Source organism: Anabrus simplex, chromosome 2, assembly GCF_040414725.1.
Source record: "Anabrus simplex isolate iqAnaSimp1 chromosome 2, ASM4041472v1, whole genome shotgun sequence".
Lineage (NCBI taxonomy): Eukaryota > Metazoa > Arthropoda > Insecta > Orthoptera > Tettigoniidae > Anabrus > Anabrus simplex.
This window is the reverse complement of record NC_090266.1, coordinates 1,201,898,156-1,201,914,823: the sequence shown is the minus strand read 5'-3', so window position 1 is coordinate 1,201,914,823 and position 16,668 is coordinate 1,201,898,156. Positions and strand designations below refer to the sequence as shown.

Below are 16,668 nucleotides of genomic sequence, written 5' to 3'. Positions count from 1 at the left end.
CAACTAGGAAAAAAACCTTCAAACGCCATGGAAAAAAAAATTCCAAAAACATCCAGTAAGGTGCATTTAGAGTATTCAAATAATGCACTTGGATAACTCACTGACAAACATAACCTCTCGCAACAAAAGAAAGAAAAAACCACAATTCAAAGATGAGGAGAAATCTATGCTGGCTCCCATGTGCAAGAGCTTTATTCATGGGATTACTGTACTGTATGCCTTTCAGATGCCCTGTACTTGCACAGAAAGTAGGCCACCCGATGCCCTTAAAACATCATGGCTAATTGAACATTCCTATGACGAGGGTAGAAAGTCTTTCGCTTCCTTCTGCACAACACAATCAGTCACTCTATCTTCGTACGAATTCTTGTCATGGCACTTCTCTCGTACTTTGGAAGTGTAAACACTTGCCCCGTCACAAAGTATTCTAAGACCCATTAATGCATGCAATCACCGTGATTCACCGTTCAAACCTTTCAAATGCCATGGAATAAACTATTTCTGAAATGTATCCAACAAGGTGCATTTACAATGTTCAAATAATGCACTTTGATAAAGCACTGACAAGCATAACCTCACGCAACAAAAGAAAAAAAATCACACGATTCAAAGATGAGGATAAATTATGCTGGTTCCCCTGCGCAAATGCATTATGTTTTGGATTAACCTACCGTTTGCATTTTTAGATGCCTTATACTTGCACGGAAAGTGTCCGACGCCCTTAAAACATTGTGGATTATGTAACCGGTCTTTCAGCGGTTACACGATACACAGTAGAAAGGTAGGAAAATAAATCAAATTACACGGTACCTTAAGCCTTAGACACGCAACAAACATCAGATGAACTGTGCCTAATACACACGAACAAATATCAGGTTGGGCAACTACACGACTATAAACAAGGAACGTGGAACGGGGCTGGGAAAGCTACCAAAGGCCATAGAGGTGTGAAGGTTGCGGGTTTCCAGAAAATCAATGGTGATCTCTTGTTTTCAAAAAATTATTTTCCGAAATCAACATTACAAGGCAACTTCCAAACATCGCGATGTTTATACCAATATTCCCGAACATATACAGACACCAATAGCGAACTTTCCATTTTCCAGAATTAGTAAGGACATATTTCTAGAATCCACAACCGACAGGAGCCAACACACCCCGTTCTAAAAGTCTGTGTCACAACCTTTTCTGGACTGTTCTAGTAGTTACTTAAGTAGATAAAGGGAATACAAATAAAACATACTACAAAATATTTTACACCATACAGGTTGGGTAGCTAAATGGAATGCAAATAAAATATTTTACCACAACACTCCACATCATACAGTAAGTATACCAAAAAAATGGTTTACAAATAATATATTCTACAAACACTTTCCACATCATAGAGATTCTATACAGGTCTCAGATTATCAAACTTTCCTATGACGAGGGGAGGAATTCTCTCGCTTCCCTGAGCATTGCAACACAGTACAATGACCCTCACCCATGCACGATTTCCTGGCTGGCACTTTCTCCTTTAAAACCATAAGACCGTTTGGACTCGGCATTAAAAGAAAGCAATGCAGTTTCATCGGCAATGACAATATTGTTCGGTGCCTACGAATTGATTAAATGAGCCATGCTTTTTTGTCAACTGTTGGCATCGACAGTGTTCGTGGATTCTGTTTCTCCGCACACTGTCTGTTGCGTGATATTACAGCGTTCCTTAAAAGGTTGAATTCCAATTTCACTCGAAATTCGCAATTATGAAGCACACTGTATACACACCAAAGTGTGTGAAAGTGCAGAAAGCTACTCCTGCACACTCCGGAAGATGTTTTCTATCAAGATGCAAATAAATTTTGAATTTAAATTACTCTGTAACATACTATTGTTTTAAAATGTGAAGGAAGTTTTGAATTAAAAGTCTGAATTTCGGTAATAGGGCCGACATTGTACTTCGAATTACGAATTATCCGTATTTCGAATTAAACAATTTAAATAACATGCAAAACCTTATCTCATGTTTCCGGGAACGAGAGCTTCTTCGAATCAGGCGGGATTTTGAATTAACCGATTTCGAATTATCGAGGTTCTACTGTATTTGTGACCATGTGTTGTGACATGCTTTTAAGCAGTCATCTGTTTCAACTGTATTTTAAGGTTGCAATCTCCATGTGCAGTGATAAGCAATTGTCAAAATGGTGGTTTATGATGTGATTGTTTTGTTTGTGACAGCAGTGATTAAGGTTATGTGTGTGTTTAATTTGTAAATAGATGTGTATAAATAACTGTACGAAATGACAGCATTTCGTGTGCGTCTTTGTGGATACATTAACCGTGAGGATGATGTGCCTGATATTACTACTCTCTGCCAACGGTTATGTAAGAAGCCAGTAAGAAAAGTCAGAAGACTGCTTTGTATATTGAACTGTTTGGAGAGCTAATGGAGTAGCAGGGTATAATCTACAGATTCAAAAGCTTTTGAAATGTTTACATAGCAGATATCCAGCTGTGATTTAGCTGCAATGGCATGTGATACAAAATTATGTAGAGTGGGCAAACTTGATAGATAGGACAGCCCTGGTAGGAAACCATGCTTGTTGGTTAAGCTATAGAATAGGGTGAAGGTCAGGCAGGAGACATTGGTGTATAATATTTTTCAAAGATAAAGGATAGTGTGGGAATATAAATTGGTCAATAAGAAGTAACCTGTAAGTTGTAACCTGCTTTAAGTAGTAGAATAAAATTTGCCTGTTTTCAGTTCATAGGAAAATAGCCTACTGCAAAACACCTATTAAATAATTTAGGAAAAAGGGTACAAAGGCTGCTGGCAGTACTTTTTCAAGATAAGAGTACCTATAACATCAGGACTGGTTGCTTTACTGGTACAAAGAGTTTGCAGAAAGTTTTGAATTTCACTTGGTGTGTTGATTATTCTCGATAGGGATCTGTTTGAAACTATATCAACACAAGGGTGTGGTTGGTTTTGTGGAGTGGAGAAGTTGGAGAAGAAATACCTCTTGAATAGTTCATGATGATTGGTTCCATTTGCTGTTGTATCATCACGCCTCACACTAGGTATCTATTCTGTCTTTCTCTTCTGCTGACGAGACTCCAGTAGTGCTTGGGATGGCTCCCAACTTCTTCAGTGACTATTCTATCTGAGACTTGTAGTTTCTTCTGACCATAAACGTTGTGTGGCAGCAGATGTTAACGTGTTAATGAAGACTGAGGAGAGAATATATATAGAGGTTAGGGGAGTCTTTTCAGAGGCACCAAGCTCTCTTCTTATTATTTTGTACCAGTACGGTCTCTTGTGGTATCCAGTGTTGATATCTACTGGTTGGTATTTGTAGCTGCAGCCAGGCATAGGTTGGGAAGAAGGATGTCTTGCTGTGAGGCTTAGAAGATGGATGGGGTAGAAGGAATGTGGCATCAAAGGACTGATGCTCAAGAAAGGAAAGGTTTCTGCCTCAGGGTCATATCAAGATTACTAAATCATTTAAGTGCCGACTCAAGAACTGTACTGAAAATAGCCATGTGTATAGATTACCAGTAAACATCTCGGTGAAGTGCTGCGAAGTCATCTCTAGAGTTGCATCAGCAGGGCAAGGTGGTTCACCTTTCCCAGCAGATCCTCTGCCATTTTTCAGATCAATGAACCACTTGCCAGATACATCTCCTACAATCAAACAAACAAACCAATCATATTTTCAATGTTGCATATCTCGGCCATGAAATAGTATTTAATATTAAGGGCAGTTACACAAACAAAAACTGAAGGATTTCTTTATATTTCTGATCAACAATCAAAGTGATAAGTAAATAAATGGATTTATGATAGTTTTTTGCTGTAAATTGCAAATATCAGAGGTCTAAAAATTTTTTTTCAGACCTTTTGTGGATTCAGTAACTGATTTTGTAAATTCAAAGGGTATGTATTAGAGAAATGGTTCCCATTTTCCTGTATCACATCTAGTTTTTAGAAGCTACATATAAAAGAAATCTTTACAATAAGCTTTAACTGAAAATTTGCAATACACATCAATCATAATATAAAGAACAGAAATTGATTGCATTGTATTGATTCCTTATAGCAGACACAATATAGAACATGAAAATAATAAACACATTAACTTAAGATATATTGTAACACATACATTTCAACGGAAAAAGGATTTAAAACCGTTTTGTGTTCAAGTGTATGATCATTCAATAGAACCATTGTTGCTTGGATGGAAAGCTTTTTGTACCACTTTTTCTCTTATGCACTCTAGCAGGATCATCACACTTTAGCAACCAACAATAGTTGGTCATCATGGATGTATCCATTGCCCCTGGTACCACCTTTCAATGTCCTTAATGTCTTGGTGAAACCACTCTCCCTGTTCTTCACTCACTAGTTCAAGGTTTTCTGGAAAGGAGTCTCGATGTGTGTGAAGAAAATGTACTTTCAGACTCAATGTTTTATCCTCAGGCTTCATATTTTTCTAGCAAATTTCCCAAGCACTTACGAACAACTTCTTTGAAGTCCATCCAAGCTTCCCTTTCTGCAGGAGTCATACTTGCTTCAGAATGTTCATCTTTAAGAAGTTCTCAGATCTGCGGCTCTACAAAGAATCCTTCTTTGACCTTTCCCTCTGAGAGTGCAGGGAACTTGTTGATTAAGTACTTAAAACAACTACCACTTTTATCCAATGCCTTAGTAAATTGTGAATTGCTTCCTTAATCCCAATTTAATATGCAAGGGGGATAACAGAATTTTGTTGGGACCTTCTATACTCTTCATCACAATGTTCTTGGAACTTGGTATCAGTGTGTTTCTTGTTTCTATCCTAGCTGTTCCATTCACAAATGTAACATGGATACTTTGTGTAACCCTTTTATTGTCGTAATACCATACACAAAACCTTCAAGTCACCACAGTTCACCCAATAATGTTCCTTGTAACTTACTCTTTCGAGTAGCAGTTCAAGATTGCCACATGTTTAAGATGGACTGAATGAGCAACTGTGCCTGATGCCAGAATGTTACCATTGTGTAGCAACACACTTTTAAAACTTCTCTTGCTTGAATAATTGAAGAGCCTCCATTCAACTATTTTAAACTCAGCTCCAACTTAATTAAAAGGTCTGGAATGTCAGTGCAATATACAGCACAGTCTTCTTGATTAAAATACTATTCTAAATCTTTCTGTCAATGTCTATAAACTGTTACATACATTCCTGGAGCAAGCAGGTTCTTCTCTTTCAGCCTTGAAGCTAGAAGTTCTGAAGCAACATTTGTCTCTGTGTTGTGATCATAAAACTTCCACAAATAGAACAAAATATCTTTGGATCATTAAAACATTTCCTTCTTTGTATGTTTATAGTACAATAAATATACTAAAACAAACTGAACAGTCTACTGAAACACTCTTCTAGACATGCATTACATCATCTTGCTCAGCACTGATTGATGTAACTTCTACCCAATATCTGCCCTTACAACACTGGAACATGCTACCATAATGACAGATCTAACTTAGAGAGAGTGATTGTTTACTTCCAAATAAATATTTGTGTTCCTATTTCTTTAGAGATAGTGTGTATTATTTTAATATCTTGTTAATCACAATTACTGAAATTATAAATGAAATGGTGTATGGCTTTTAGTGCCGGGAGTGTCCGAGGACATGTTCGGCTCACACGTGCAAGTCTTTTGATTTGACGCCCGTAGACGACCTGCACGTCGTCATGAGGAGATGATGAAGACGACACATACACGCAGCCCCCATGCTAGCTGAATTAACCAATGATGGTTAAAATTCCTGACCCTGCCGGGAATTGAACCCGGGACCCCTGTGACCGAAGGAGGGCATGCTAACCATTTAGGTATGGAGCCGGACACTGAAATTATGAAACATTGGTGATATATTTCAATAAAAATAGCTGCCGAGGTTTCATTTTTAGGGTGCATTTCTCTCATTTTACTCACTTTACTAGAATTGTTGCTTTGGGCTAGGTAGATGTTTTACATACAATGATCAGTACAGAAGGTGAACCACAAAACTCAACTTACAATATAAAGACAAAACTAGTTTTTGATGCATCCCTTACTGTAGAGGGAAAGATTCTGGTGTATTTTTCCTTAATAAATAATTACCACCTCCCCCACACCTTGGAGGTATTGAAGTTTATGTTATTATGAACATTTCAAACACCCAAGATTATATGATAACACTGATAGGGCTATCTTTCCACCTGCTTTACAAGCATGATCAATTTCATGGAACAACTTCAATGCAAAAGCTTTTAAAACTTATTACAGGAATGCTGATATAGGATATCCATCTCGGGGTTATTTTGAATTTCTGTGTATAGTATGAGGATTCACATTCCTTATAAGATATAAACTGTTTCTAAATGATAATATTTGATTTAAGTAACTCCAGCATATGGTAGAACAAGCCTTACAACAATTTTTTTTAGAAAATAAGAACATCTTATCAAATGCCTTTGAATAATTTGTATAAATAATATTAATTTGACTTCAATGATCCGTAACTGTTGGAACTCCATTAGAAAACACCATTCAGATTTGTTATTTTTCTACGCATGAATTTAAGTTAAGCACAATATTTATAATGCGCAGTACATTGAAATATGCATCACAAGATTCATAGACTTTTTATTCACTAATTTTAATGTGTCCTTACCATATTTCCAATGATTTTGTGTGTGACTGAAGATGTCACCATAAGAGGACGAAACACGTATCACCAATATAGGTCAATGTAGTCTTATTAATATAGATGATTACAGTATTGTAAAGATGGAACATTTGTTGTTAAGATTTCCACAAGCTGATAGATTATTAAATAAAGTATAGCCCTGATGTTATATAACGTCTGTTCTTTATAAAAAAAAAACAAGCATTGTTTATTCGTAATGAGTTTTTATAATGAATGTCTTAACATTACGTTCTTATGCAGAATGTAGCACAATACTTCATGTTTCTACAACTGCCGTACTGATAGAAACTAGTGACATTATAGCAGAAAACTTCAAAATTTCTTTCAGTTTCAAGATACCTCAATGTCGCTACTAATCTCTCTGCCATTGATCAACAGGTCTGCATCAGTGTATTCTTCCTTATAGAACAGGCTCTACCATTGCAAGTAATTTCTCAAAAGTACCCTCACACATTCGGAGGTAGTTCTGATAATATTCTGCATTGGGATAGTATTTCCCTCAGTAACTTCACATGAAAATACTCTTCTCATTTTTTAAGCCAATCTTTAATCCATCGTTTACGTTTAACGCTGCGTTTTGCACAGAGTGCTAATATAATAGATACACATCTGTTATGATCAATTTTGATGGAATAACGCAATGATCAACAAGTGCACAAGTACTGAATTAAAATATTGACCACTGATGTGTAATATCAGTATTATTGACTCCGTATTACTGATCAGTATTACTGACCGTGTAGGGTCCGTTTCATAATCCATATAGGTTGTTTTACACCCGAGATGATAATTTCCTCTGTCAAAAACAGCACGTGAAGGGTGAATGTCTACGCTAGAAACCTACATTTTCAAATTTAAAAAAACAACTTTAGAATAAACACAGGAAAAGTATGAGTAGTTACAAACACATTGGTCTTTTACTTAGTATTTTGATGTTTTTCTACTGTCTCGCCTAGCAGGCATGCCTAGTTGCATTATGAGACTGTCTCATTACCAAAAATTGATGCCTGCCTGGCCATCAGTAGCCCACGCAGTGGCCTCCACGGTATGCACTAGCCATGCGTCTTGGTGGGTGTGCTATTTACCAACTGATGAGCCCAACTTAGCACACTGGGGCGAAACGCTGGCAACGAGGAATGAGTTAGCTGGAAAATTTATTATGTCCAATAACGGACCATTTATACTGGTATTATAAATTTACTCATTCAGGACAAATATTTCTGGTTCCCTATGGGAATCAACATCTATATCATCTGACTATTCTAGACTGCGGCTTTTAAAACAGATAAATCTGCACATTCAGATTGGCTCAGTGGTTTTTGATATTCTTCTATCTGGATGATTCCAAGATGAATAAGAGGTGTTGTGTATGCTTGTTTTGATCTCCATTCTCTAATTCCTGTTCCTTTCTCAACTGTCCACAAGGATGTTTCTCATGGTTGCTTCCTTATGGCAGCTTTCCCCTGCAGGTGAGCCGGACGTTGAGTGCTGTCTTTTCAAAGATAATACTTTTATGATCAAAACAAAACGTGACCTTTGGAGACTTGGCTAGCTTAAAAGCTCTACCAGGGAGGTGTTTAAAATTTGGCCGCCGAGTTTGGACTGAAATTTGCCATACTGGCTGCAATAAAATTTAATATTTATTAAAGCAAATGTTTTATCTTAATTGACTTGATTAGATGAGTGCAATATGCAACCAGTAATGTTTGAAGGCTGGGTTTATTTAAGGCTGAGTGGGAAGCGCATAGACAGCAGTTCAACATTCCTCAAAGGATGTTCCGAGTTAATGACCATTTGACCACCTGCAAAGAGCTTCAGACGGAAAAAGAAAACATATTGCAATATCTGGACATTCCATTCAATGAGGATACATCAAAGTCCAGGTGCTGGATTTGAAATGAGATGAGGAAACGATTTTATGAAGCATGGTGTAAACTCCCTCATAAAAGGGAAAGAGTTTAAGGGCAACATCTCAAGACTAATTCGTGGGTGAACAGTAGGAAAGAGTTATCGTGCTCCCAATGGGCTAATTGCATCAAGATGACCTGCAACATCACAAGAGTGAGAGTGGTACCTGGAAAGAACCAACACCCAACACTGTGCAGACACCCAGGGTGTGGAGAACCAGAGATGTTGGTCATGTGCTGGGGATGTGTCCTAAAGGTGAATTGTTGAGAAACTCTCTTCATCATAGAGTGCGCTCTGTGCTGCAGAGGTTGGCAGTAATCGCCAAGCAGATATAACCTGTTTTAACATGACGGAAAAACAAGGACTGATTTTAAACCAACGGTGCAAATGGAACAGGACAACCAGCAAGCAGTTCACATTGACAAGGGGAAGAAGGCTATCTACCAACCATGCATACCTCACTTCAGTGAGTTATAACCTGAACACAAAGACATTGGCGGTAAAGAGTCTTCTCTTGGAACAGCTTTCAAGCACGTGATAGCCACCCTGAAAGAAATCGGCATCACTGAAAATGAGATCGATGACATCTGTACCGATATTTTGAAAGATTCACTAAATATTTTGCACTACCATTTGTATGACACCCTTTAACCACAAGCTGGGAGCACGTGAGTGTTACGCAAGCGGTAGTCTTATCTATCAGTGAATGCATGTGACTGTCACGCCGAATGCATCACCTGTTCTAAAACAGGCTAGCTCTGCCATCTCTTGACATTTCTTAGTACTACATGACACATGATACCTTGAGACTCAGCTCTTTACTGTTGCGTGTATTTTCTCGGCCTAGAACTGAACTTTGAGATGAAATACGTTTTGGTTTCATGTAGCCGACTGCTGTTGTTTCAAGTAAAAGTATGGCAGGTCTATTTTTTGTTTTTTGTTTTTGCTATTTTGCTTTACGTCGCACAAACACAGATAGGTCGTATGGCAACGATGGGTAAGGAAAGGCCTAGGAATGGGAAGGAAGCGGCCATGGCCTTAAGTAAGGTACAGGCCCAGGATTTGCCTGGTGTGAAAACGGGAAACCATGGAAAACCATCTTCAGGGCTGCCGACAGTGGGATTTGAACCCACTATCTCCCGGATGTGAGGTCACAGCTGCGCGCCCCTAACCGCACTGCCAACTCGCCCTGTGGCAGGTCCAAGCAAGTTGTTTAAACTTACGTCTGAATAACAAAAATATTTAGATGAACCAGGTAACAGTGATATTACAGTATTTAATAGTGGTAGTAAATTTCACACTGGTGAAAGCGATTGTAAACGGTGACGATAATGATGATAAAAATGGAAGTGTCTTGCCAGTGAAGTGTCAACGTTTTACGTGTTATGTGAGTTGTTAATAGCAAGACCTCAATATTCAAAAGGTTCAATGGTTCCCTGTTGAAGTTCACCACAACATAAAATAAGACTAATCCATGCCAGAGGAGGATGTACATCCTAATTTTAATTTTTTTTATACACTTTGTTAAATGCGACACATAATTTGGACCTCAACACATCAACACCTTGTGTATCAACACAGCAAAGAACAATTTTAAGACTTTGGTGATTAGGTTACCAGAATATGTGTGATTTTATGACTTGATAGATGCACTTTCTATTCGTACTTTAATTTGATGTTTAGTTTAAGATTTTAACGAGCCATGAACTAGTTTCCCCACAGATTTTAAATCCATTGTTGTTAATATTTTAGTGTTAACGGTTTAGTACTGATGGTATTAGTTAAAGATGTCCACTAATTGGACGAAACATGCACTAGTACTTGCTGCCATGTAATATCTTTTATCTGAATATATAGTGTATTGAATTGGTGGATCTTTTACATTTGCATTTGTACATGTTTAGTGACAACAATATGGAACCAAAATGAAACTTTTAATATGTAATACTGGATACTGGCCGCGCTTAAAATTTCTTTTTTACCTTTTTTCTAACAAAGTGTCTATTGGTGGTGTGTATCTCCTCAAAATTTGGGTTATTTACGTGCAAAAGTTGAGATATAAATGTTTATTTGTAGCAAATACAGTAGAGACAATACGCAACACTGCGAGATATCGAGGGACAGCGATTAGAGCTCTGTCTAGCGGAGTGACCGGAGTTAATGATTCTGTCATAAGAGCATGTGTATTTGTTTGTGAAGTTTTTGGCAATGTTTATGCATTTGCAGTAAGTTGACATAAGTAAACAGTAGCGTGTGTTATTCCTGTATATCTCCTCTCAACATGAGTGGAAAGATATGTGCTGTGTTTGGCTGCAGTATCTATGAAGTGCAGAAGGATCCGCGGTCTTTCTTCCGTTTCCTCCGTGACAAGAAAATGTTAGTAAATATTGTTTTTGCATATATATTCTTCAAGTGACACGAGATTTTTATAGTACTTCCTAAATTTCTGACCTGCGCGACTCATATTTTAACTGGCTTAAAATACAATAAACTTATTTTATTGTATAGTGCAGCAGTTAACCTTCAATACCGATGTGTTGTAGGTACAATCTGTGGTTTTTGATTTAATTCAGAAAAATGCATATGTGTGTGGCTGCTTGTGTCCCAAGTTACCCCATTTGGAATGCCGTAATGCGTTGTCAAGCATTGAAGAAAATATGGGTGACTTAAGAAATGTACATATTTTGTTGAAACAAAAAGATGACGCAAATTTGCTTTACCCTAATGTAATGGCGAGTGTTGCTTATAGGGAAATTTTGAATGTTTTTGAGGCTAAATTTATAGATTTTCTTTCTGTTGGTAGGCTTCAAACTAAGAGGAAAATTGTCCAGCTCTTAAATGTTAATTCATTGAATCGTGTGTGTAAGGAATGTACCAATACTTTTATTGACAAGCGTCTTAATGTGATGATACAATGTTTTTTAAATGAGATAAAAGACAAATCTAGCCGTATAAGTTCAGGCAGGAATTCTAAAGCTAAAAAAGTCATGCATAAATGAAAGATCAAGCCCTTTCACAGTAGTCCATTTCACATCTTGATTATGTCTAATTTCAGTCTTTAAATAATAACCTGTTAAATAATTCTTCATTTGTTTATCCGGAATTGCTTGACCAACTTTGAAGTTAGTATTTTAATAACACTTTCTTTCTAGACATAATTTATTTATCCATTTCTGTATATGCATTTCCATTGATATTTGAACTTAGTGCGAATTTGCGGGTCATGCCACTAGGAGCGCCACTTGCGAATTGTCTCTACTGTATTTGTTTGTAGTACTGTAACATAGCTGTTGCTTGGACATTTACAGTCAATTACTGCCAAGAAGCTCGAGCGAGGGAAATTAAAATCCCGGCTTGAGGGGTAAAAATATTTTGCCATTAGATTATAAATGGGGAATGTAATTTTAGGTATTTGTATTTGTAATACTTTCTTCTGGAACCTTGTGGTCATCCAGAATGTAGGACAGATGTTCTTTTTTGTTTTTGTTTTAGAAGTACATATAATTAGTGAAGTACATTCATAACAAATTTTAGCATAGGTTAGTAATTTGATTACCAAGCAAGTGGCCATGTAGTTAGGGTAGCGGCAGCTGTGAGCTTGCATTTGGGAGATAAGAGGGTTCAAACCCTACTGTCGGCAGCCCTGAAGATGGTTCTCCGTGGTTTCCCATTTTCACACCAGGAAAATGCTGTACCTTAATTAAGGCCAAGGCCGATTCCTTCCCACTCCTAAACCTCTCCTATCCCATCATCGCCGTAAGAATCTGTGTAGGCGTGATGTAAAGCAAATTGTACAAAATAAAATTAATTTGATTACTTCATCTTTGGGAGACTTTGCTGCATTTAAATTTCTTTCACTTAAAATTAGACATCTTTTTTAGTCATTTAACACAAAACTCAATTTTAGTCTATTAATATACCTGAAGAAGGTGATTGATATTTTTAGGGAGTACACTTTTAGGACAAATAACTTAAGGTTAAATCTCAGAATTCTTGCAAGTACTGATTTAGTATTTGCAATAAATTTTAAGGGAAAACAGGACTACCATGGTGCTATGAATAGCCACAATTTCAGATGTGGGAGGAAACACAATTAATCGTAAGATTAAGAAATATAGGACCCTGTGTCATCCGGATGGATAATGAAGCATACCACTGTAATCTTATGGTGCAGCAACCAATAACAATATGGAGCAAGGATCAATTAGTGGTAATAATACTAATAAAAATGGCGCGCGACCTCCGGAGGCGCCTGGTGCAGGTCTTTCGATTTGATGCCGCATAGGTGACCTATGCATCTGTAAGGATGGGGCCCTATCTAAGATGAAATCTAATGCCAAAAATGTCAAAAACACCCAGCCCCCGAGCCATAGGAATTAACTAATGACCCGACCGGGAATCGAACCCGGGAACCCTTGAACCAAAGGCCAACACACTAACCGTTTAGTCATGGAGCCAGACAATTAGTGGTTATTGCACAATATGGAATTTTTTTTACTGAATGATATTTAATGATACCAAATTTAATTTTAAATTTTCTTTGAATTTACAGTCACGGTTGAGGCTGAACAGAGTGTCCATACCAGAAAATGCGGCAAAAGATGAGCTTAAAAAGGTAAGGTATGAACTGAAGTCTCTGATACCCAAACCTCCATTCTTTGTATACACCTCCTTTTTTCCATATTCTGTCAACCCCCTCGCATGGCATAGACCCCTGTAGGCCTAATTTCATTTTGTTCTAGCTTGTAAAGTTTTAACATTGTCGAGATGGAAATGGTGTATCTATGAAGGTGACAGTCTCTGCCTTCCTTGTATGTATGAATCGGCCCAAATCAGCGTTTCTTTTTTCTTTCTAAAGAGTTTGAAATGGTCTGACCTTTTTCCATTTGAGGGCATATAGGCTTAAATTTCTTCTGCATTCTAGTGGATATATGTATCATTAAACAGCATTTCCTTATATAGATTGATAGTATAAATCATGATGATCTCACTGATAGACATCATCTGGTGAGGATTTCTGTAATTCTTTCAACACCTTGAAACCTCTTAACTCGTAATTACTTGACTCACTGTCACTTTGAAATACTATACTGTGTGGCGCAGAAGCATTGCACAGTGCTGTTTGAATGAAAGAGAAGTAATTAACTTTGAATAAATCAGACGATAACAGCACACCAGACTGAACTGAGCAAAGTGACAGTGGATGCACAACATAAGGAATGGGAGCGCATAATGTGCGTGACCCAGTAACGGATGACATAACATGCCAATGTACATAACCTCTTCCTCATGACCTAATTGTTCCATTAACCTGGAAGTTGTGCTAAATGAATCTTTGAACTATTGTTTCCAGTTCTTCTGCTCAATGTTTCTAAGGCACCGATTACTCTAGTTTTCATTGCGTTGTGAAACAACCTATGCAAATACAAGAATGTCACTTTCATTGCGTATGAAATGTGGAAGGTCTTTTCTCCATTAGCAGATTATAAGGTAAAGTCAATGAATGTAAACTACATTCTTTTGAGTCTGTCTTTTTTTGCTAGTGGTTTTACGTCGCACCGACACAGATAGGTCGTATGGCGACGCTGTGATAGGAAAGGCCTAGGAGTTGGAAGGACGCCGTGGCCTTAATTAAGGTACAGCCCCAACACTTGCTTGGTGTGAAAATGGGAAACCACGGAAAACCATCTTCAGGGCTGCCGACAGTGGGATTCGAACCCACAATCTCCCAGATGGAAGCTCGCAGCCGTGCGCATCTAACCGCACGGCCAACTTGCCTGGTCTTTTGCGTCTCTAGTGTAAACGTTTCAAAATAATCTGAGCTATACTGTTGTAACAGTGAATTTTTGAAGAGATTGCTGCATTTTTCAGCACTCACACCTGAAACACCTCCAACCTCTGGGTAAGGCAGCATTCAAATGATCTTCATCGCTGAGGGTCTAAAGAGGTACAGCAACATTATAGTGGAGATGGTATGCAATGAAAGCCATACTGTCCTAAGACTTCCTCCAAATCACTCATTTATCAATGCTATAGAACTGGTATGGACTGCGACAAAGAAGTGTTACAACAAAACAGTGGTTGTTTGATGGATTATATTTAAATTCAGGGTCAGCTACTGGTCTTAAAATCCCTTTTAATTTAATCCTCTGTAACACCTCCTCCTGTTCCCAGTTTCTCTGGCCTAAATTAGTTCAATTTTTAAAAAATGACACACAATTTAATTCTTAAAAGTCTCATGTTACCATGTTTCCTGGGAAAAGTCTTCTGTGAGGCATCACACTGTTAATAATTGCGGCAATTTGTTTTGAATGTATGTAAATATATAATAAGAGTTTTGTCTGTACATTGCTCTGAATTTAAAAAAAATAATGTTATTTCTGTATCCGTCAAGTCCACAGTAAGAAGGAAATGCAGTTTTTAATTTTCTGTCATCTCTGTCTGAACACGCATCACAAGACAATGAAATTTACAGAATTCAATGAAAATCGATATGTTAAGCAGGGAATAAACTGCTACACTTAAGGCTATAAATAATTTTATTCACATTGAGTGAAATGGTAGATTTAGGGGAAGGCATAAAAATTAAGTCTCAAATATCGATTTTTTTAGTGGTCCGATCAATAAATACAAAATAAATATAAAGAATACAATTTCAGATCATGTATGTCTTACACAGGTTTAATGTACCAGCTATGATAACAAAGATATTAATGAATTTAGTCTTTCACCACGAACATGGTTTGTGAGACAACACACATAAGCGAGTTCGGTTCATGAACTTGAGGACATGTTCGGTTCGAGAGGTGGTCTTTCGATTTGACGCTCGTAGGCGACCTGCACATCGTGATGAGGATGAAGTGATCCTGAAGACGACACATACACCCAGCCACCATGCCACAGAAAATAAATAATGATAGTTAAAATTCCCGACCCTGCCGGGAATCGAACCCGGGACCCCTATGACCGAAGGCCAGCACGCTAACCATTTGGCCATGGAGTCAGACATGAAAAGGGGAAGAAGGACTACCTTTACATTAGATGCTGTAATATCACAGTCAGCAGAAAACTAAATGTGAAGACCTACAATATCGGAAGCCCATAAAATTGATCAACAACAACATTATATTGACTACTGTTTATTGCGATGTGCTTTGTCTCTTCTGCTGCCACTCATCTCCGATAGATGGGATTACTGCTGCGTCCTGAGTAGAACAGCCCGCTTGAATATTGGCAGGAAGTAGCTGGGGAGTTAGAAAACTTTCCTTTTTAACATGCCATTCCTCTAGTTCATACATGCTCTGATAGCTAATGTGACACACTAGATCATTCTGGTATTCCAGCTATTCGATCCCTGCCTGCTTTGAAGCGCTGATATGAATGATGAGTGCGCACACTAAATGGAAAATGACAGAGCAGTGTTTACCACTGTCTGTGGCTGGGTCATTCCAGGTCTGGAATTTAACAATGTTAAAATGCCAGCGTAACACTGTTCGTGAAAAGCGAGAATATTTGCCATTTTTCATCTGATCGAGCCTTTCATATGATAGCATTGCTTTTAACCGTGATATTCTAGTTGGTTAATATTGTATTCTGACAAGAACACTGACGTCATTGTAATGGCCTATGCCTGTTACGGCATCAAAGGAAAATGGACGAGTGAATTTTAATGAAACTTGGTAATCAGTTTAGAATAAGGTTGAGTAGGTTCTTAGCTATAAGTTGTCCAATGCATTTCACTAAGATGGGATGCTTCAGATGAGGCTTAAAGCATAAAACTGTGTCTCTTACTGAATCTCTTTTGCATAAAAATAGCTCATGGTGATTTTTTGTTTTATACAAAACTGGCGAGTAGCTTTATTACTGCTTCTTGTGTTGTATGTCTGAAGCAAACTGGCCAATAGCTTTGCTTCACGCAGCTAACGCTAGCGGACACCTCACACTAGTCCCAAGGATTCCAAACTCCAATTTGTGCCATAATCTGCTCTATTCATCTAAGAATTGCTAGAACTCTCCTTATATTCAAGATCGTCATTACTTTT

At 37.8% G+C, this 16,668-nt stretch overlaps 1 protein-coding gene across 1 annotated transcript in view; it reads right to left on the bottom strand.

The window, feature by feature from the left end:
• Positions 1-16,668, bottom strand: part of Hsdl2 (Hydroxysteroid dehydrogenase like 2) — a 190,458-nt gene that overhangs the window by 19,946 nt on the left and 153,844 nt on the right. The window contains exon 7 of the mRNA XM_067142200.2: positions 3,539-3,667. Within this exon, the coding sequence (XP_066998301.2) occupies positions 3,539-3,667 (129 nt within the window). The remainder of the gene's footprint in view (positions 1-3,538; positions 3,668-16,668) is intronic.